The sequence below is a fragment of the Polypterus senegalus genome, chromosome 1, assembly GCF_016835505.1.
Source record: "Polypterus senegalus isolate Bchr_013 chromosome 1, ASM1683550v1, whole genome shotgun sequence".
In the NCBI taxonomy this organism is placed as follows: domain Eukaryota; kingdom Metazoa; phylum Chordata; class Cladistia; order Polypteriformes; family Polypteridae; genus Polypterus; species Polypterus senegalus.
Window position 1 is genome coordinate 312447574 of NC_053154.1, and position 22953 is coordinate 312470526.

The 22953-nt window shown below is 41.0% G+C and overlaps 1 protein-coding gene across 3 annotated transcripts; it reads right to left on the reverse strand.

Annotated features, from left to right (window-relative positions):
• Positions 1-2585: 2585 nt before the first annotated feature.
• LOC120515227 lies at positions 2586-22657 on the reverse strand. 3 transcript variants are annotated; one of them, XM_039736037.1, is made up of 4 exons: positions 22584-22657; positions 8564-8798; positions 7556-7662; positions 2586-7432 (listed from the first exon to the last, which is right to left on the reverse strand). In XM_039736037.1, exons 3-4 carry the CDS (start codon positions 7623-7625, stop codon positions 4086-4088), a joined length of 3417 nt encoding a protein of 1138 aa, XP_039591971.1. In that variant the 5' UTR covers positions 7626-7662; positions 8564-8798; positions 22584-22657; the 3' UTR covers positions 2586-4085. The 3 variants fall into 3 exon arrangements, with proteins under 3 accessions (XP_039591971.1, XP_039591979.1, XP_039591961.1); XM_039736045.1 differs by having other exon boundaries at positions 8551-8798; XM_039736027.1 differs by lacking the exon at positions 8564-8798 and having other exon boundaries at positions 22584-22656.
• Between the last annotated feature and the right edge of the window lie 296 nt (positions 22658-22953).

Sequence of the window (22953 nt, forward strand, 5' to 3'; positions counted from 1 at the left end):
AGGCTGTTTGCTACTTTGCTATGCAGGGAATTGAGGTCAACTCAACAAAGCGAACTTTTCGTTCCAACAGAGAGAGTCAAACTAAAACGTGACGTCGAGTTTTGTCACAGTTTGCAGCTGATTACAAACGTCTATCGACAAAAATCGACATCCACCCTGAAAGGGTTAATTGAAAGCTAAGCACTGGTGCATGTTAGAAATCTCTAGAGAAGAGAGAATGGGTATCCTTAATAATTTGTCTTTACCTGACAGATTAGATTAGAAAACACCAAAGAAGGATTTGGAGAGACTACCGAAAGAAAAAGCCAAGACGTCACAAAATAAAGAAAGCTGAAAGAGTTTTCTCCGTAGGCTTCCTTTAGTTGTGTTAGCATTAAATCAAACAAAAAGCAATAAATAAATACATAAATAACATGATTTATTGTAGACACTGTGCTTTATGTGCTTTTTGTGTGTTTGAATCTGTATATACTGTATATAGAAGAGGCTTTAGCAGTGTAGCAGTTGCCATCAGTACCTGCATAGAGTAGCACAGTGGTTCTCAAACTGTGGGGCAGACCCCCCTAGGGGGCGCGAAGTAACAAAAAGGGGTGCGGGAACATGTGAAAAAAAAAATAAATTCCCCAGACCATTCCACAGTTTAGGAGCCCTGTAACTAAAAGCTCGACCTCCCACTGTTATTTTATTAATCCTTGGAGTCAGAAGCAGACCGGCATCTTGAGATCTTAACGTGCGCTCTGGTTTGTAAGTCATGATAAGTTCAGACAAATAAGCCGGACCTCAGCCATGTAATGCTTTATATGTTAAAAGAAGGATCGGAACCAAAGCATAGACAGAAGTGTGTACATTGCAACAGGTACACATGTCGTAAATGTAGGAAGGACGGTCCTTGCGTGTGTGTGAACTGTTAACATTTGAATTTGATGATTGCATATAGTGCTGAACTGACCTCTCTCTGTACTATTCTTTCCTCTGCATGCTCTGGAGTACAAAAGGAACAGCACCATACAGCAAAGTGGAGACTGGCAAGATGGGGAAAAAAACATGTGGTCACTGATTACAACAACAAGATGCAAATGAATATGAATAATGTTGAATCCATGCCACAATGTTTTCCGAAATGTATTATACAGGTCATAAAATTAATAATTCCAAATATCATATATACCAATGCCTCTGTTTTTTTTTTTAACATCATAAACCGTAAGGTGCATACTAATTCAGCGTGAGCAGGAACAGTCAATAAAACAAATAAAAAAAATCAAGTGATGGTGAGATACGAAGAAGGCAGATTCACCAGCGTTTCTGTGTCAGCTTTTATCCCTCCAGATCAGAGAATGTCCAGTTCCATTGCCTCAAAACAATACTCGCATCTACAGTTATTCCCAGTTTCAAATAAAAACTAACAGCGTCAGATCCCTAGGGCAGTAGTATGTATCGTGATCATGACTGAGAGAATAAAAGTGAAAAAAATGGTAACTTTTACAAGTACTATTAATGTACACCATCTGTTACAGACGCAAACCAAATGTATGTGTGTATAATATTAACAATAAGAGCAGCTCACAACTGAAAACGGCAAATATAGGAGGCACTCGGGATCGAACCGGGGACTCTTGATTACAAATCAGCAAATCTTACCGCTATGCCACGGAAGCTGTTGTCTTATCCTTGGGTGTGACAAGGATGGTCAGGATTAGAAATAAGGACATTAGAGGGTCAGCTCAAGTTGGACGATTGGGAGTGTGGTCTCTGAAAGTCGGGAACGACAGGAAACAGACACCAATATAAAGTAAAAAGCAATGTCTTTATTCTTGGTGGCAGAGAGGCTGCAGCCCTTGACAGCTCAGTTTGTTACAGGTAGCCTGCCTGAAAGCAGGACGTTAGCTCAGTTTTATACCAGTTTGTTTATTAGAATAAAAAGAGGAAGCTTGGCAGTTCATTTTGGGGTCATACATAGATTGCTACAGTCTGTGTTCACATCCTGGATTTTATAAGTGCAGAAAAGCACAGTGTTTATTACAGATAAAAGAGTTGTCAGCATAGTCATAGTCTTAAGTAACACACCCCTATATACACTATGGTCAATTAAAACACATTTGTCATATACAGGGTGCATGCAACTCAGCAGATTTAGACAATGCTCACTTTCTTATACTTTTTGCACGTACAATATCAAGGGTTACATAAAGTTTAGTTCAGCACATTACATTAGTTACAAAGAAATTACATCCTCATAGCTTCAGTATCTGCATTAAATTACATTTATTACGTTAGCTTAAAACATCGTTACTTAATACATAAGTGACACGCTTCTTATAGTTCTATTAGCGCCATACTTTTATTATTTGGAAAAGCTGAAGCACCTTAATTCTAAATATTCTTTCTCAGGAGACAAAGTCAGAGATGCGAGATTGCATTGGTTTGGACATGTGCAGAGGAGAGATGCTGGGTACAATGAGAGAAGGGTGCTAAGGATAGAGCTGCCAGGGAAGAGGAAAAGAGGAAGGTTTAAGAGGAGGTTTATGGATGTGGTGAGAGGGGACATGAAGGTGATGGGTGTAACAGAACAAGGTGCAGAGGACAGAAAGATATGGAAAAAGATGATCCGCTGTGGTGACCCCTAACTGGAGCAGCCGAAGGAAAAGAAGAAGAGGTAAGGCTCCCACATTATTTTCTTAACTTTCTCTATAGTAGGGGTCTCCTGCCTGCCATAGACATTTATCAAGGTAACTGAAGTCCACTTGTTTTAAGAACCTGATTAAAACAATTTGTTGATAATATGATAATTGCATATTTATTGACATAGAAGACAGGCTGTAAGACAGACAAACATCTTACAAAAGAGATACAGGCTGTTTACTGGCTATTTAGAGTCCTGATTTATCTTGCTACCGATACATTTATACGGTTCAAGTGGATGACCCTTCTTGTGTTGGAGTGCACAGTTTGTCTCTTCTGCATGGTCCTTTGTCCATGGTGTGGTGTGATGCTGCCTTTGTCAGCTCGTTTTTAGGTCCTCTCCAGCAGAAGAGTGTAGGCACTGAAGTTCCCTTCTTGAAGTTATGGCTGCTTCTCAGTCTGGGCTCAGTCACTGGCACAGAGCTCAGCTTGGCTGATTGGATGTTGGAGCTTATTCAACTCATCCAGCTCCAAGGCTCTATGGGTAATGGCTTCCATTACAAAGTAAGTTTGTGAACCTTTTGCTCCATAGAGAATTGGTGACTTCTCACCCCAAAAAGAGTGGATCATCAGCTTTCAAATCTCCAATAAAGAGTGCATTTTGAGTATTTAGTTCTCCCCAAAAGAGACAGATGAGATTAATGCAACTAGCTTTGAAGGTAGGTGAAACCTCTGGTGGTTGGATCAAGGTCCATTCCAGTTACACATCTCCAGTTTCACCTTATAGGTGCCTTATTTTGTCCATCATATCCAGTCACAGTTCACCTTAAAATGAACGCCATTTTGGGTGCCTTTTTGTCTGAAGGACTTTCAATGGCGTGCCTCCTCAACTCTGATTTATACTTTTGTTATCAGGTATAGATCAGAGCTGACCAAACTGTTGGTACGAGGTGCAGTACACCCATTCACCTAGGAATACAGGTTGGGAAGTAGAGCTGAATTTCTAAATAAAATCTGCTGTCTTAACAGGCCTTGTGTGCCACTACATACCTAAATGAATGGACAATGCCCACTTTGTCCTTCAGTTTCATGCTGCCAGACTGTCTTAATGCGGTGGAAACTTTCATTTTTGCAATTTTAATTGGTGGTCTGCTGTCTCTACTAACATCTCCTCTTTTTGTGGTTAGATAAGTTACTTTAACTGAGATCAGAAGTTACAGTTAAATACAAATAGTCAAAGTTACAGTTTAATACTGAGCTTTCTTACAAAAATGCTTTAAATAAAGTAGTTAGAATAAAAAAGATAAATAAAAAACACTTTAACATTCTTAATTATTTCATAATAAAATCATATTCTGTAACAGATATCATCAGTTGTGCAGATACAAAGGTCCAAAAACAGTTATTCAGTATCCAAGATTGAACCACATATAGCAAATTTACTTTTGGTAATTTTTTTTTTTTCAGAAGGTATGCTTTGCAACTTTGCTATTTTGTGGGCACATTGTCTCTGACGATTTTCTCTTTTGACTACTGGTTTGGACACTTGGTGGCATTTCATCTTTTCTATTATGATTTGCTATTATTTCTGCCTTTTCTTTCACTTCCTGCAGTGACTTCACTCGCTCCATCCATCCCAGCTTTGCCTCTTGTTCCTCAGCCTGAATGAGGAGCTCAATGTACTCTGGAGAGGAGAGCGGGTTTGGTCTGAGGGCGATTTGTTCAAGTCGTTTAATACTTTCATGAGACTCTGTAATGAGTTTGTAAATCGAGTTTATCATATCATCCAGTTCATGCTGAAGCCGCTCAAGCACTTGTTCAGTTGTCATCAATTCCCCTTGTGCATCTTCATATTTCTTCTTAAGCGCATCATAAGTCTTTTTGACCCTTTTAGTTTCATAGATGAATCTGTGCTGTTGGTTGGAGTGAATATTCCACGCACACTTACCGGGACAAACAGTGCAGACCTCGTCCCTGATAGCAGAACATTTGATCTTATTCTCATCATTTGGTAAAGAACACGGATAATGACAGGTGAATTTGCATTTCTGGCAGTTAGTGATGAACTCCCCAGTGCCTGCAATGCTCTCTATTTTTGTTTCAGTTACATCCACTTCATACTCAAAATGCTTATTGCTTTCTATGTCAGTAATGTGTTTATTTAAAATGTCACGGGTTTGTCTAATTTCTTCACGTTTACTCAGTTCAGCTTTGATTTGAGGCCGTAGTCCTTCCACTAATGTCTCCAAGTGCTTGCGCTCTTCAAGCACCTCTTTAGTTAGTGCTAAACTTTTAGCATCCATCTTCTCTAAAGCCTTAAAAAACCTCTCCATGCTCTTTGCACCCATGTCCCAAAACATTTTGTCAAACATCTGATCATCACTGCTATTAGTCTCATCATGATTAGCAATAAGGGATGAATTATTAAATTTGAAAAAGAGAGGGCACCCTTTCTCATCTTTGGGGAATGGAATGTTAGACTCTGTGATGGCATCCAGAACTGGTGGACGCTGTCCATCTGCAAATGTGGTCAAGACTAGGATGTTATTGGCTATGTCTTTACCAAAAATGGACAAAATGGAGTCAAAGATGTACTTTTGTGTGTGTGTCAGTCGAGCTAGGCAAGCCTGAACTACAAAGCACACTGCGTTAATATGCTGGACACCCTGTGGAGATACAAAACATTCTCGTATCTGCTCAGTGATTTGCTTGTCCCAATCAATTCCTCTGGTGTCTCCAAAACCTGGTGTGTCGACTACACTGATAGAGTATGGGACATTGAAATAATCCTGGTAGTTCATTTCATAGGCAGTGACAGCAGAAGTTTGGCTTTCAGCTTGACTTCTAGATGTTTCTTCATGGATTAACTTGAACCTGAAGTCGTCCTCCCAGTGGACACCTAAGATAAAGTTAACCATTCCGTTGATCAGGGTGGATTTGCCAGAACCTGTTGCTCCAAGGACCATAATTGTTTTTAAAGGTTTCATGGATGTTCTGTTTCCAAAGGAACATGTTTCTATCTTCTTCACAGTATTAATGAACTGTGATTTCAAAGGCAAAAGGTAAAGTCTTAATTTTCCATCTGTTATCTCCTTACATTTGTCTTTTATAGCATGTCTTCCCATAGGCTTTTTAACAGGCAGTGTCCTCACTTCAATCGTATCACTGGCCTGACTCACACCAACTTGACAAATGGCTCTGTGTCTGAGTTGATATGTTGAAGCTGGACGTAACTCTGTAAATTTTACAGTTTTATTAGTTGTGTTGATAGTCTTCCACTCTTCATCTTCTAGTCGCTTATACTCCACTCTGTACCCTTTAATGTCACACTTTGGTGGTCTTAACTTTAGGGTTACACTGTCTTCTGTTTGGGAGTCAACCACAAGAGTCTCAGGTTTTGATGGAAGCTGAAAGTTTTGGTTGATGAGACGCCCACATTCATACAAATAGATTGTTGCCCCAAGATATTCAACATCAGGGATCGAGTGGACGAGGAATCTCATTGTTTTGCTGTTTTGGTTAATTTCAGCAAACTCAATGAAACTCTGGGAATGCTGTCTGAAATTCTGGATGATTAACTCTTCACTTGGCTCTGACAGATGATATGAGGACTTCCTAGAAGGGGCTTGAAGATAGCGTTCCATTTCTGACATGTATGACTGACACACGTGGAGTGAAGTGAAAGTCAAGCAGACAACACTTTTAACACTAGTATTGTAAATTAATGTATCCAGGTCATTTATAACAATATCAAGTTTCATTTCTTCAATTCGATTTAAGAAACTTCTAAGCATAGTGATTTCCTTTTCTCTTTTATCCAGCCATGTTGTTATGACACACTTCTTAAATGGTGACTCTTCCTTCTTCTTCAGAATGTTCGCCAGCTCTTCTTCAATTGCATTACCCCCCCTGATATTTGGCAAGACCCTTGCCAGTTCATTCTGGAAGGTATATTTAAATTGATTAAGCATTGATTTAAAGTCATTTGCATTTTTCCTTATTATAGGAAAGTTATTGACAACACCGTCCTTCATGATGTCATTACACCTCATAATGTGCTTGTCTAATTCCTCCAGGACCTCCTGAGATTTGGACACAAGTGCCACACTGATCTCTTGTACCAGCCTAGCAGCCTGTGAGTTGAGATGTTTCAGCGGGTACAACCAGACCTGGACGGGCACTGCTAGCTTGTCATCTTCGTCAATATGCTTTGGCAAATTGTTGTAAATCTGCATGGCATCCTGAAAGCTTGTAGGATTGTGATCAAGGAGAAAATCACCATAGAATGTGAAGTTAAGATGGTCAGCGGTTTCCTTGTCAGCATCTGTCATTTTTAAGTCTCTTTTTCCATCTACGGAAATATATTTTTTAATTAATGTTTCTAGTTTTCCTTTATTATCTCGGTTCTCTTCCACTTTAGTATCCCATTGATCAAAAACAAAAAATGTCTGAGCACCATACAACACGCCTGTGACAACATGGGTGGCCGATTTCTGCTCAAACACTTCTGGATAGACGACGTTCTGATTACCCAAGTGGCTCATGCTGAACTGCTCCATTCTGGTGGTCGTGCTGTAGTGCAGGGTGACCCTGGACTGTCGTTTGGATGATTTGGTGTCTTTGAGGTACTTGGCAGCTCCAGCAACCTCAACCAAGCCACACAAGAAGCTCGCTTTAAGTGAGGCTGTCATATTTAAGAGGGAAGTTTTCTCATCCAAGGAGTCCAAAGTGATGATTTTGAACTGCGTGTCCTTCTGAGGTCTAATTTTGAGGTCTTTCTTAAGGTTTTCCAAGTCCCATAGATTGACATCTGGTGAGAAAAACAAAATTAAACAAACAAAAAAATTCTAATTAGTTCAAACGTGGATCCCAAAATATCACTGTAGGTGGACTGTTTGAGAGAGTAAATGTAAAAAATTGAATTTTCTCTTACCTGGAATGAGTGAATCAGTGCGACAGTCATAGAGCATCCCCACCTGGAAAGGTCGGCCCAGGGCGGCCATCTCCAAAGGTGAGCCATCTTGAGATGAGAATCCCAGCCTGTGAAATTAAGTTCATTACAATTGTAAGAGTGTTTTACATTTTTTCAACTTTTTAAGTCTAATACAGGACTACAGGGAGGAAGAAGAGTTCATCTTAGCTGAAAGGCAGGAATCAGTGCTGTTGGGGGTGCCAGTCCATCACAGAGTGCCACCTAATTAATTCATTCTGGTTAGATTGGAGGTACCAATGAAGCGGTTATTATAGGTGGTCTGGGCCACTGCATTATGCAGAGTTTGCATTTTCTGTTCAAATCTCTGTCTTTTAAGGACTCTGATCTTCATCTTCATCCTGCCTTTGGCTTACTGTTCCCACAAAAGATCCTGGCTTTCATAACCCCAATATTATATGAAGCAGATTCAATAAATGGCTGGATGGAATACTATTACTTTCAAAGCATACATTTTTAAAGAAGCTTCCAATTTTGAGCTGGACTTGCAACCATTTTGTTTAATTCTGACATAAGGTTGGTGAGGGCTTCTGCCAGTCTGATCAGGAGACCCCGCTATACATAACAGTGCCTATAAAAAGTCTTCACTCTTTGGAAGATGTCATATTTTATTTTTTATAAAACATTGAATCCCAGTGGATATAATTTTATTTTTTTGACAACAAAAAGAGAGTCTTCAATTCCAAAGTGAAATCAGATCTCGTCAAAATGATCTAAATTAATTTTAACCATAAAAAACTAAATAACACTGATCTGCGAATAAATAAAGAAATAGATAAAATGTGCTTCAGTTTGAAACTTTAGGCATTCTTTAAACATTTGAGGACGTTAGATCCAAAGCAGAATTTCTGTTTCACATACAATTTCAGCGAGATGAAGGTTTAAAAAAAGGAAAAAAAAACCCACTGTTTTAAAGAAAGTTTTGCATGAGATGTTACCGGGGAAGCTGACCTCCATACGCAGTGATGTCAGGTGGTCTTCATGTTCGCCTGCTCTCACTCCATGTGATTTCTTCTTGTGGGGCTCTCTCAAGTCGAAAGTATACACACACCGAACTGAAAACACTGAAGCTCTCAAGGCCGCTACTCACCACGAAATCACCGCTATTCCTCTTGAAAGAGCGGAACGAGTCATTTGAGCATTCAGAAATCGTCTCGAAGAGTGAATCGCCAATGATGGCCACCACCTTGAAGACATCATTTTTAAAACACAGTGAAAAAAAAATCTACTTTGTATACCCTTTCTTGTGTTGTAATGAAATTTTTATTATCTTGTAGCGTTTTTTTTTTTTTTGAAGAATAAACGTTTGAAATATGGTACTTCTTTTTGGCTCACCCTGTTTATTTTTAAAATCAATTATTCAGATGTGAAAAAATAATAAATTACATTTCAAATTGTTTGAAATATAATTATTACTTACAAAGGGTGGCACGGTTGTGGTGGTAGCGCTGCTGCCTCGCAGTAAGGAGACCTGGGTTCACTTCCCGGGACCTCCCTTCGTGGAGTTTGCATGTTCTCTCCGTGTCTGCGTGGGTTTCCTCCCACAGTCCAAAGACATGCAGGTTAGGTGCATTGGCGACCCTAAATTTTCCCTAGTGTGTGCTAGGTGTGTGTGTGCCCTGTGGTGGGCTGGTGCCCTGCCCAGGATTTGTTCCCTGTGTTGGCTGGGATTGGCTTCAGCAGACCCCCGTGACCCTGTGTTAGGATATAGTGGGTTGGTAAATGATTGACTGACTGACTGACTTTACAAAATGTAGTCACTTGGAAATGTTTTTTCCTATTTTAATCCTGTGATGGTGTTTCATAGTGGAATCTTCTTCTTCCTCTTCATCTTTTCCTCCTTCTATGTGGAATCAATGTTCCTGAACAGGCAGTTCGGCACTCCTAAGTCCTCCACCTCCTTCCCTTCAGACTCTTTTCCTTCAGATCTTCTTCTCCTTTATCTATCCACCACAACTTTGGCCTCCCTCACTTCCTCTTCCCTGTACTTCCATTCCCATCACTCTTTTGCCCACATAATCCTTGACTCTCCTCATCCCATGTCCACACCACTTCAGCCTCCTTTCCAGTACTTTCTTAGACATTTCTCACTCTTTTGTTGAACCTCTGATTGTCTCATTTGTTATTGTGTCATTTGTTGTAACTACGCACATCCATCTAAACATTCTCATTTATGCCATGTCTAACTTCTTATCTCTGCTTCTAATTCTTCATCTTGAGCTACCACTGATCTTGGATATTTAAATGTATCCTCTCTTTTTAAAGGCTCTTCCTGCAGGATGACTTTGAATCCTGGTCATCATTAAACCTCAGATAGTCTGTTTTATTCCTAGTTATCTTCATCCCTCAGTATTCCAAACCCCTTCTTGATTCTTCCAATTTTCTTTCCACTTTCTCTTTTCTGGTGCTACACAACACAATATCAATGGCAAAAGTCAGCACCAGGGGTGATTTGTCTTTTATCTTTGGAGTCGACACGTCCAGAATCAGATTAAAGAGGTAAGAACTTAAAGAAGATCCCTGGTTCAGACCACTTCTAATTGGAATCTTGTCTGTTACCCAGCACTGCCCTTGCTCCCTCCATAACCTGTACATCCTCAGATACTTCTCTGGTCCTCCTTCCCATCTCATGCTCTTTCAGACTTCTTGATGTGGCACTCTATCATAAGCCTTCTCCAAATTAATAAATGCCAAATGCAAACCTTTCTGTTTTTCTTGATGCTTCTCTATGAGTTGTCTTAATGCAAAGACTGCAGCAGTTGTTCCTCTCCCTGTCATAAAATCATCCTCCCCAAGCCTTCTCTGTATAACCCTCTCCCAAATGTTCATTGTGTGTGACATCAGCTTTATCCCATTATAGTTTCCACAACCCTGGATATCACCGTTCTCCATATAATTGGGTATAATCACTCTGTTCCTCCACTCCTCTGGTATTCTCTCCTATCCATTCATCTTCTGCATTAGATTCCATAAATCATCTCCTGCCTTTTCCACTAAACTCTGCTACACTTCTTTTAGTATTTTATCTTGTATTTTTGTCTTTTTGCATTTCCATTTTTCATTCTTTTCAGTTCCTTCTTTATGTCTTCCTCCATAGTCTTGGTATTTGCCTTTCATTTGGAACTCCATCCTCAAATATGCCCTTGGATTTTCTTCATTCAGCAGCTTTTCAAAGTACCTCAACTATCTCTTCTTGAACCTATGATGCTCACTCAAGACCACACCCTGCTCATCTTCCATCTGCTTTATCTGACTAAAATCCTCCCTAACCCTGTCCATAGTACTTGCTATTTTAAAAAAACACTTCTCTCTCCCTCATTAGTCTCCAATTTTCTCATACATATCTTCCAGAGTTTGTGCCTTGGCTCCTGCTATTGCTCCTTGTTTGTCTGCCCACACCTTTCTCTATCTTCCTCCTTCCCTGATTGCCATTATGTCCTCCTTCTTAGCCTTTGTCACATCCGGCACTTCTCTGTTGCACCGTCTCTTTGTCCCCAGGGTGGTCTCCTTTCTGTCATCCTACCCAAAACCTCTTCACCTGCTCTCAATATGACTTTACTATTCATTTCCCACCATTCCTCCACCCTTTCAAATGACTGCACTTGACCTTTTAGTCTCCACCACTTTATCATTGGTGCTACTTGGATCACTTGTTACACGGTGAAGTGACCAAACGCAGACGTGCTCCACTTCCTTTAAGTTTCTATCTATGTTGCTCAAAATTTTTTTTATCCAGTAACATTTATTGTCTCAGTAAGGACAAGCTGTGTATTCTTTTATCATTTGCTTACTTGTTATAAGGTGAAGACAATGGATGGATCAAACAAACCTTACATGTTTCTGTAAAAACCATTTAAACGACAGGCATCTCTCCTCTGGAGAAATACGAAGCATCTTTCTAACAATCGAAATTCAAATTTCTCGTTATTTAATAAGAAAAGAGAAAAAAACAATTATGTATAGCAAAAAATGATGTTGGGTTGTGACCAAGCTAACATTAAGAACAAGGAAGACTGCTGTTTTACACCTCAAAGTAAACTTAAAATAATATTCTGAACATGGAAAATAATTACTCTGTTAAAAAACATGTTTTTTTTAATCAAATCTGATAGCTTGTGGCAACAGTTTGTGGTAGAGAAATTCCAATTTCTGTAATCAACTTAACACACCTAAATGTAAAAAATACAGTTTTTTTTGTGAGTGCTGGATTTTCGTGTAGACCAGTGTAGTTGATCAACCCCTTCCAGTTAGTATTAAGTAGACACACCTTTACTCTCAGCTCTAAACTTGGGTCTCAGTGGATAGATCTCTTTAAGCTTTGCACATCAGGTCACTGCCATTTTTTCTCATTATTCTTGAGCTCTGTTGGGTGTCATGGTGGATGTGAGTGAACAAACTGTTAAGACCAGCCACCAATTCTCAGGTGGATTGAGATCTGAACTCTGACTTGGCCACTCCAAGACCCTCACATTGTTGTTTTGAAGTCATTCATGATGTACAAGACACACTGGCCAATAACAATACCAACCTAGCAGAGGAACTTAACAGTTTCTTTGCACGGTTTGACAAGGACAAACACCAGCCTCCAGTGAGCTTCGAACTGCCTGTAGTCATACACATACATGATGTGCGGCGGGCACTCGAAAACATCAATACAAGGAAGGCAGCAGGTCCTGATAATGTGCAAGGACGTGTGCTCCAGGCCTGCGCTGACCAATTAGTGGAGGTATTTACACACATATTCAACCTCTCTCTCTCCTCAGGTGTAGTCCCCTTGTGCCTGAAATCCACAACCATTGTACCTGTTCCCAAAAAACTGAGGATAACCTGTCTTAATGACTATCGACCAGTCGCTCTCACCCCTGTCATTGCAAAGTGCTTTGAACGACTGGTAATCACCCACATCAAAGCCTCCATTCCAGCTGATCTAGAGTTTGTCTATCGGTCAAACAGATCAACTGAGAACGCCATCTGTGTGGCTCTACATGCTACTCTCTCACACCTGGAACAGCCCAACACCTATGTTAGGATTCTCTTCATTGACTACAGCTCTGCATTTAATACCATCAAACCTAACCAGCTGATCCAAAAACTCTATTCACTAGGACTTGCTCCGTCCATATGCAACTGGTTACTGGATTTTCTCATCAACCACCCCCAGTCTGTCAGGATGGGCAAACAGACATCCTCCACCCTTACCCTGAGAACTGGTGTGCTGCAAGGATGTGTACTAAGTCCCCTTCTCTAGGCACTCTGCACCCATGACTCTCAACCCATCCACCAATCAAACATTATTGTTAAATTTGCGGATGATACGACTGTCATTGGGCTTGTAACAGACAACAATGAAGCTGCATATTGGGAAGAGGTTCAGAAACTGACAGAATGGTGCAACACCAACAACCTGGTCTTAAATACCAAAAAGACCAAAGAAGTTATTCTGGATTTTAGGACCACTTAAAAGACCAATCACAATAACAATCAATGCAGATGCTGTGGAGAGAGTCTCCAGCTTTAAGTTTCTAGGATTCACCATCTCAGAGGACCTGTCCTGGGCTGACAACAACTTGGCTATAACAGGCAAAGCACAACAACGCCTCGATTTTCTCAGTAAGCTAAGGAGAGCTGACCTCCCCCAGAAGCTGCTGGTAAATTTCTATAGATGCATTATAGAGAGCATTTTAACTAACTGCAGGTACAACAGCTGGACCAAGGATGCTAAAGAAGCCCTGCAGCAGGTCGTAAAAACAGCAGAGGCCATTATTGGGACTGAACTGCCATCACACTAACTCTTGTGTAAGACTCACTGTGTGAGAAGGGCCAAAAACATTCTCATTGAGGACAAAACTCATCCTGGAAATTCTTTGTCTGAGCTCCTTCCATCAGGAAGATGCTTTAGGTCATTCCGTGAACACACAAACAGACTAAAAAAGAGCTTTTTCCCATCTACTTTCTGATCTCTGAATCTCCTCAGTCTGAGATCATTTTTAATTGAACATGTGCCATAAGCTATATTGGTAATGTACAATATATTATTGTAATACAATATAGAATATGCAATGTACTATTCAGTAACAGGTGTGATAACAATTTCTGCTGCTGTACTTTGAGCAATAATAATTTGCTCTGGTTACTTGATCACTTAACACGGTATATGACATATTCTGAATTATTTGACTTTTCTTTAAATGCACCTTGGGGCTGTCACAAAAAGTAATTTTGTTGTGTTACACAATGACAATAAAGTGTTTGAACTTGAACTTGAAATTCCTCTGTAGCTTTGGCTTTATGCTTGGGCTTGTTGTCTTCTCTCAAGGCACAGGATCTTTTCAGACTTCCTTAAGTTTTCCTGCCTTCAATTTCCCCTGACAAGCCTTCCAGATCCTGCTGCAGATAAGCATCTCCAAAGCCTTTTTCAGTGGAAATGGTACATTTGTGGTAATGTGCAGTGTAAAACAGCATTTAGTCTGATGGCCAATATTCAATTCTGGGCTCCTCTAACTATGAGAGTCTCCCACATGCATCCTGTTTGTTGTTGTGTTTCTTCTTTCTTAATTAAAAAAGTGGCTTTGTCTTTTCCACTCTCCTATAAGGGTGCAGCTGATGAATCCCCTCGGCACAGTTGTTACCTGCACTGTCTCTCAAACATCATTCAGATTAGCTCATTCACAGTTCTGTTGATGGCCCCCCTCTCTCCTATTCTTAGTTTTTGTGGACGGCCTGTTCTAGCAGATTTACATCTCCGTCATGCGGTTGCCATTTCTTCATCGCTGATTTCACTGCATATTTGGTGACTTGGTGATTTTCTTGTTTCCATCCCCTGACTTGTAATTTATTAATTGAGTTTCTTGCTGTGTTCCTTTGTCTTCATTGTGTAGGTCAGGACACTATGATGATTCGCCACAAGTTGGACCTACCAGATACAATCAATTGACACCTCTGACGGATGATATCCATTGAAATAATGCTGGGACTTCTAAACAAGTGGGTTGCACCAGTGATGTGTCACATTAAATGGGGTGTTACACACATGTGATTGAGAGGCAGCTAAAGGGCCTGAATAATAGTAGTTCAACATCAGAACAGGGGTTGGCGAGGTGCACTGACTTTCTCTCTCTATCCTCTGCAGACCATCCACGGGAAATTCCCCATGTTTCTGGTGCCAAATGATGATGTCATTTCCGGTTCTGGCGCCAGTAACAAAGTCACTTCTGGTTTCTGATGCATATGATGACAGCACTTCCGGTTCTGATGCATAAAGATTTCACTTTCCTGCCAAAATAACATTACTTCCATTTCTGATCCCAAGGACTTAACTTCCTGTCTTGGCCTTCAAAGCTGACATCTTTAACAGCCTTAAGTCAGTTCTGTTTTGGACTCTGACCTGTGAAGAACTCATAAAAATTTGCCAGTTTGCAGACAGGACATAATATACAAGTGGCTGCCCCAAACCTTTTTGATGTCTCTGGATCGTTCACAGGGGGTAATACCTATGAGATCAATCATTGTGCATTTTGTATTTGTAATTAGAGATTTGTTTTAATTTTGACATTAAAGAGTCTTTTTCTATTGCCAAAAATGCCCAATTAAATCCACTGAGTTTCAATGTTGTATAACAATAAAATGTGAAAAGATGTGTAGGCCCCTTCTACTGGTCAATAACCCAAAATAATATCAAGACTACTGCAGTGGCTCCACATGGCCCACCATAGCAAAGTGGCTCCTTGCAGCCCCAGGTAAAAAAGCAATTGATAGCAGGCAGACAAGGCTTGGCAGTAGCTGTGTCCAGGAAAAAGAAAACTACTCTGAATCCAAACTAGGAGACTGGCAGATACCACTAAACCGCTACCTTGTAGCTTTTGATTTTTCAGCAACGGATTAGTAAGGAGGAAGTAGGGACAACTTTGAAGAGGATGAAAAATGGAAAGGCCGTTGGTCCATTTGACATACCTGTGGAAGCATGGAGGTGTTTAGGAGAGATGGCAGCGGGTTAGAAAATGGATGGATGTTTAATGGAATCTTGGAAAGTGAGAGAATGCCTGAGGAGTGAAGAAGAAGTGTACTGGTGCCGATATTTAAGAATAAGGGGGACGTGCAGGACTGTAGTAACTACAAGGGGATATAATTGATGAGCCACAGCATGAAGTTTTTGGAAAGAGTAGTGGAAGCTCGGTTAAGAAGGGAGGTGATGATTAGTAAGCAGCAGGATGGTTTCATGCCAAACAAGAGCACCAGAGATGTAATGTTTGCTCTGAGGATGTTGATGGAGAAATATAGAGAAGGCCAAAAGGAGTTGCATTGTGTTTTTGAGGACCTGGAGAAAGCATATGACAGGGTGCCTAGAGAGGAGCTGTGGTATTGTATGAGGAAGTCGGGAGTGGCAGAGAAGTACGTAAGAGTGGTACAGGATATGTACGAGGGAAGTGTGACTGTGGTGAGGTCTGCGGTAGGAGTGACGGATGCATTCAACATGGAGGTGGGATTACATCAGGGATCGGCTCTGAAACTTTTCTTATTTGCAATGGTGATGGACAGGTTGACAGACGAGATTAGACAGGAGTCCCCTTGGACTATGATGTTTGCTGATGACAATGTGATCTGTAGAGATAGTAGGGAGCAGGTTGAGGAGACCCTGGAGCAGTGGAGATCTGCTCTATAGAGGAGAGGAATGAAGGTCAGTAGGACTACCAAGACAGAATACATATGTGTGAATGAGAGGAAGGTCAGTGAAATGGTGAGGATGAGGGAGTAGGGTTGGCGAAGGTGGATGAGTTTAAATACTTGGGATCAACAATAGAGAGTAATGGGGATTGTGGAAGAGAGACGAAAAAGAGAGTTCAGGCAGGGTGGAATGGGTGGAGAAGAGTGTCAGGAGTGATTTGTGACAGACGAGTATCAGCAAGAGTGAAAGTGAAGGTCTAGAGGACGGTAGTGAGACCAGCTATATTATATGGGCTGGAGACGGTGGCACAGAAGACAGAGCTGGAGGTGGCAGAGTTAAAGATTCTAAGATTTGCATTGGGTGTGACAAGGATGGACAGGATTAGAAATGAGGACATTAGATCAAATGAAGTTTCTCCAATGATGTCTTTAATTAGTTGTGTTAGTGAAATAAAGGAGTGGATGGATGAGAACTACCTATCTTTAAACTCAGATAAAACAGAGATGTTAATTTTTGGAGGGAATGACGCTGATCACAACAATATTTTGTCATCATTTAACTCAGTTGGAGACACCATTAATTTCAGAGTTATCTTTGACCGTAGCATGTCCTTTAAAGCACACATTACAAAGTTTCTTCCATCTTAAAAATGTTGGGAAATTAAGGCGCTTTCTAAATAAACAGGATTCTGAGAAATTAATTCATGCATTTATCTCTAGTAGGATTGACTACTGCAATGTGGTGTTCACTGGATGTTAAAACTGTTCTTTATTCAGCCTCCAGTTAATCCAAAATGTGGCTGCAAGAATTATTACAAGAACAAGAAAATATGAACACATAACTCCAGTTCTTAAATCCTTACACTGGCTCCCGGTTAAGTTTAGGGCAGATTTCAAAATCCTCCTTTTAACATATAAAGCATTAAATGGCCAAAGTGCGGCTTACTTGTCTGAACTTATCATGACTTACTAACCAGAGCGCACATTAAGACCTCAAGATGCTGATCTGCTTCTGACTCCAAAGATTAATAAAATAACATTGGGAGGTCGAGCTTTTAGTTACAGGGCCCCTAATCTGTGGACTGGTCTGCCTGCTACTATAAGAGATGCCCCTTCAGTCTCAGCTTTTAAATCCCAGCTGAAGACTCACTACTTCAGTTTTGCATATCCTGACTAGAGCAGCTGATTAACTGTTGTGGAATATGGCCCAGACACAGACAGGTAGACATGGTTTTAGCACCCAACACACGTTTATTTACAAATATTTACAATAATGAAGCACACACAAACCCAGTGCCGCAGCACCAATCACCCCCAAAGTCCAGGCCTCTCTTACCTTTATCTTTATCTTTATCTTATCTTTAATGCCTCTCTCAGTCTACTGACCACCTTCACTCCTCTCCTCCGAGCTCTATCCTCTGCCACCCCGTCTCCAGCCATCGAATGGAGGGAGGCAGCTCCTTTTATACACACCCGGACGTGCTCCAGGTGCCTCCTGATAAGCCCCCGCCGCCCCTCCCTGGTGTGGCAGAAGTGCCAACTGCGCACCCGGAAACACTCTAGGTGTCCCTGGTCTTCTTCTCCCCAGCACTTCCGGGTGTGGCGGAAGTGCTGAGGGCCAGGGCTCCTCAGACATTGGGCCGCCCCCTGGTGGTGACCACGGGCCCCTATAGGGTGGAGCTTCTAAGCTCTGTTCCCATGGTCCCCAAAGCCACCAGGGCGGTCCTTCTAGATTTCCTGGCTGGGTACCAACCCCAGCCACCTGCCACACTGTACAGACTGCATCTCTGTTGTCAGTCATTAGCACTAAAACATAAGCAATATGATACTTAGAATTTGTTACTAACCCTCACCTATTCTGTTTCTCTTCTTGGTACTCAAATGTGGCACTTGGTGCTACGGCCCACCTGCCAAGATGTTTTGCCTGCCTAAGGTAAAGTCATCCGTGATGGAGGATCGCAGGAATCCTGGGATAGAGGGGTTCTTTCATCAGATTGGCAGGCCCAACGCTGGTTCAGCTCTGGAATGGCCAAATGGGGGAGACAGCTTGATGGCTGAGGTCTCCAGGACTCTAAACAAATTCCAATTCACATTATGTGATATCATCTACTGTTAAAATTCTGCTCCGTACTTGTAAAATTTTTATTTTTATACTGTATTGAGAATTTGTTCTGTTCTGTGAATTGTGGATAGGACTGGCAAGCTTTGTTGTGCTGAATGGCCTGTTCTCGTGTCTAATGTTCAAATCTGTGCTGCTCTTTCTTGGCATGAAACCATCCTGCTGCTCACTAATTATCACCTCACTTCTTAACTGAGCTTCCATTACTCTTTACCATAACTTCATGCTGTTCATCAGTTTTAACCCCCTGTAGTTACTGCAGCCCTGCACATCCCCCTTATTCTTGAATATCTGCACCAGTACACTTCTTCTTCACTCCTCAGGCATCTTCTTACTTTCCAAGATACCAATAAAAAATCTGGTTAGAAACTCCACTGCCATCTCTCCTAAACACCTCCATGCTTCCATAGGTATGTCATCTGGACCAACGGCCTTTCCATTCTTAATCCTCTTCATAGCTGTCTTTACTTCCTTCTTGCTAATCCGTTGAACTTCCTGATCCACTATCTCCACATCATCCAACCTCTTCTCTCTCTCATTCTCTTCATTCATCAGCCTCTCAAAGTATTCTTTCCATCTGCTCAATACACTCTCCTCACTTGTGTGTACGTTTCCATCTTTATCCTTTATTACCCTAACCTGCTGCACATCTTTCCTAGCTGGGTGCTTCTGACTAGCTAATTGGTACAGGTCCATTTCCCCCTCCTTAGTGTCCAACCACTCATACAACTCATCATATACCTTTTCTTTATCTTTCGCCACCTCTCTCTTTTCCTTGGCCTTATCTCCTTCTACTCTTGTCTGCTTTCCGCATCTCTCTGACTATCTCATTTCTTCTTCTCCATCCTCTTCCTCTGTATACTCTCCTGTACTTCTCCATTCCACCTCCAGGTTTTCTTTTCCTCCTTCCTCTGTCCAGATGTCACGCTAAGCATCCTTCTTGCTGTCACCCTTACTACATCTGCTGTAGTTGTCCGGCTATCTCCTCCTCCCTAACCTCAACCTTGCAGTCTTCCTTTTTCAACTTCCTTCATTTGATTCTTGGCTCTGGCCTCACTCTCTTCCTCTTCTTGATCTTCATCATCATCCTACAGATCACTGTCCCATGCTACTTAACTACACTTTCCCCTGCCACCACTTTGCAGTCTTCAATCTCCTTCAGATTGACTCTTCTGCATAAGATGTCATCTACCTGTGTAAATCTTCCTCCACTCTTGTACGTAACCCTATATTCCTCCCTCTTCTTAAAATGCGTATTCACCACAGTCATGTCCATCCTTTTGGCAAAATCCACTATCTGACCTTCTTCATTCTTCTCCTAGACACTATACCTACCCATCACCTCCGCCTCTCCTCTGTTCCCTCCACCAACATGTCCATTGAAGTCCGCTCCAATCACCACTTTCTGTCCCTTGGGTACACTGTTCATCACTTCATCCAACTCACTCCAAAAATCTTCTTTCTCATCAGTCGCACACTCAACTTGTGGTACATATGCACTAACAACATTCATCCTCACGCCTCCTATTTCCAACTTCACAATCATCACTCTGTTTGATACTCTGTTTACCTCCAGTGCACTCTTGACATGCTGTTCCTGAATAACTCCTACCACATTTCTCCTCCCATCCACACCATGATAGAACAATTTGAATCCACTTCTGATCCACATGGCCTTACTCCCCTTCCATTTAGTCGTCTTGTACGCACAATTCCTTCTCTCCATCATATCGGCTAACTCTCTGCTCTTACCAATCATACTGCCAACATTCAAAGTTCCTACCCTCAATTCCGCTCTCTTTACCTTCCTCCTCTTCTCCTGCCTCCAGACACGTCTCCCCCTATTTCTTCTCCTCTTTTGGCCAAAAGTAGCCCAACCTCCTCCAGCACCCTGTTGGCTAACAGTACTGGTGGCAATCATTGTTAACTCGGGGCTTGACCGATCCAGTATGGAAATTTGTATTGTTGACCGCATATTTATTTGGCAAAAATTTACACCGGATGCCCTTCCTGACGTAACCCTCCCCATTAATCCGGGCTTGGGACTGACACACTGGTTTCTGCATCCCCTGAGGCTTGGTTAGGAGATCAATGTGCTAATCAACATTAATTTTACAATAACATGTTATTGTGTTTTTCCCTTTTGGTTATTATAGAAGAGGAATAGATGTTTAAAATGATTGAATTGTTTGACTAGAACAACTGATAAAGAACAATATACATGGGGTCTTAAGTAGGATGAGTACAGTATTTTGCCACTGAGGACAAACGCCAAACTGACAAATTTTAGGAATTTTTGTCAAATTGGCCAGTTAGACCAGCCATTGTTACATTTTCTTCTACTGCACCTCTCTATAAGTTGAAGGTCCTAATTGGCAGCCCACCATTATCAGTTACTACTTTTAGCAACTGTGAGTTTATCAAGACCGTATTTCACACACACAAACAGCTCAGTCAACCCAGTTTTTTCAGTTGATTCATTCTGCTGTGGTGCATAATTTTCAATGAGTAAGACTCTCTCATTTAATTGATCTTTAATGTCTTCTGCCAGCTCATCAATGTGTTGGCAAAGCCGTATCACAAAAGAGGGTCTTTTTCAAGGTGGTGAGCAAACTTATCACCATACAATACTGTCGACATTGCAAGAGCCGCTGAACAAACAAGGTTCTAGAAAGCTGTGCCTCATTTTTTGTTTCTAAAGTCATCCAAGTTAAACAGGTTTTAAGATGCCACGGGCAAGAAATTCTTACAAAATGGATAAAAAGTCAACTTTAATTACAGTAGCAAGCAGAGAAATTCACTCTGCAGAAAATCACTTTGACATTTGTGCTTTTTGACTTACTTTTCCAATAAATGTTTTCTCTTTGTGGTACGGTGGCAGGGTGGCACAGTGGGTAGTGCTGCCTCACAGTTAGGAGACCCGGGTTCGCTTCTTGGGTCCTCCCTGCGTGGAGTTTGCATGTTCTCTCTGTGTCTGCATGGGTTTCCTTCCAAAGACATGCAGGTTAGGTGCTTTGGCGATCCTAAATTGTCCCGTCTGTGTGTGCTCCTTGTGGTGGGGTGGCGCCCTGCCTCGGGTTTGTTCCTTCCTTGCGCCCTGTGTTGGCTGGGATTGGCTCCAGTCGACCCCCGTGACCCTGTAGTTTGGATATAGCAGGTTGGATGGATGTCTGCTCTTTACCTGAATTTTATCTTCATCTTCTTCATCATCATGCCATTACAAGTCAATGTATTAGATTTTTTTCACTTTATGGTAATGTTTAATCTTTCTGTTGATTTTTTTTTTTGTATTTTGACATGAGACACTTTTCCATATTAATTATGGAGTACAAGTAAAAAGTTTCTTTTGAGAATAAGTAAGAATTTAAATTTAAAGAAACCAATGTCAGACCACTATCTACAAGATGGAAGAATAAAACTGTTATTACAGTGCCTTGAGAAAGGATTCATCCTCCTGTTTTGTCACATTGTAATCTGGAATTAAAACAGATTTTCATTTGTTTTTTATGTAATGGACTTAACAATATAGTCCAAATTGATAAAATGGAATGAAAATAAAACACCTTGTACATGTAAAAAAAAAAAAGAAATTAAAAACCTAAAAGATGTGAATGTACTGTGAGACTTCTGCACCCTTTTGAGACTCTCATCAATGGGACGACACACAGAAGCACGACAATTGAGGGCTGCATATCCATCACAGCACCACAGAAACAACTACAAGCTGACCACGTGCAAAGCGCCAGTCGCCTGATGGGTGATACTGGCAACATTATAATTTGGCCACTGCCCTGACCCTAACCCTGCCTGTTTGCTCTGTCTGTGTGTAGTACAATGGTAGATCGAGCTACAATTAATAACCTTGCTGTTCCTGTTTTGAGTGAAATAAAACTGGTTTTGCTAAGTTACTGAGACTCAGCCTCGTCTTTGGGGAATAAGACACCGACTCACGCATCACAGCATATGAAAAAGTACTGATTTATGTTAACTTAGTGTTAAAAGATGACACTTTTAATTTCAACAAGAAATTTCATTCAGCCTAGAATATATTTGCTTCAAAATAATATACTAAAAAATAAAAACAAAGCATCATCATATCATAAGAAATATTGTTGTATTTAATTTAATCCTCATCTTTGTAACATAAACAGAAACTTGAGATGATAAAGAAATCAAATACGTTTCTCTTACTTGCGCAGAAATGCCCCCATTGTTACTCCCGGCACTTCAAGGTGTTTCACGCTCTGCACAGCTGATGCTCTTCTTGCTTCATAAAAGGACTGTTGGCAGTCTGACAACAGGTGTAGCTTCAACGTCTTCTTTAGACACGTGATTTCCAGTAAGCAATTTGAATTTAAATTATCTATTGGCTCTAAAGAAAATAAAAACTTTCCTGATCTTTTCATATTTTTATTGTTTATGGCCGTTTATAAATCCTAATAACATAGCACGGTATAATTTTATTTGCATGGCCAGACCCTAACACATTAAAATTTGATTTGATGTAGAAGTCAGCCAGGACACCATCCCATCCACTTCTAAACAAATAGAAAACATCAAG

What these genes read in the sequence shown, in the direction of transcription:
- LOC120515227 (XM_039736027.1), bottom strand. Translation starts at nt 22,603, where the DNA reads ATGGGGGCATTTCTGCGCAA. An exon ending in ATGGGGGCATTTCTGCGCAA is followed by an intron (nt 7,663 to 22,583) that starts GTAAGAGAAACG and finishes TTAATTTCACAG; the next exon opens with GCTGGGATTCTCATCTCAAG. An exon ending in CACTGATTCACTCATTCCAG is followed by an intron (nt 7,433 to 7,555) that starts GTAAGAGAAAAT and finishes TTTTCTCACCAG; the next exon opens with ATGTCAATCTATGGGACTTG.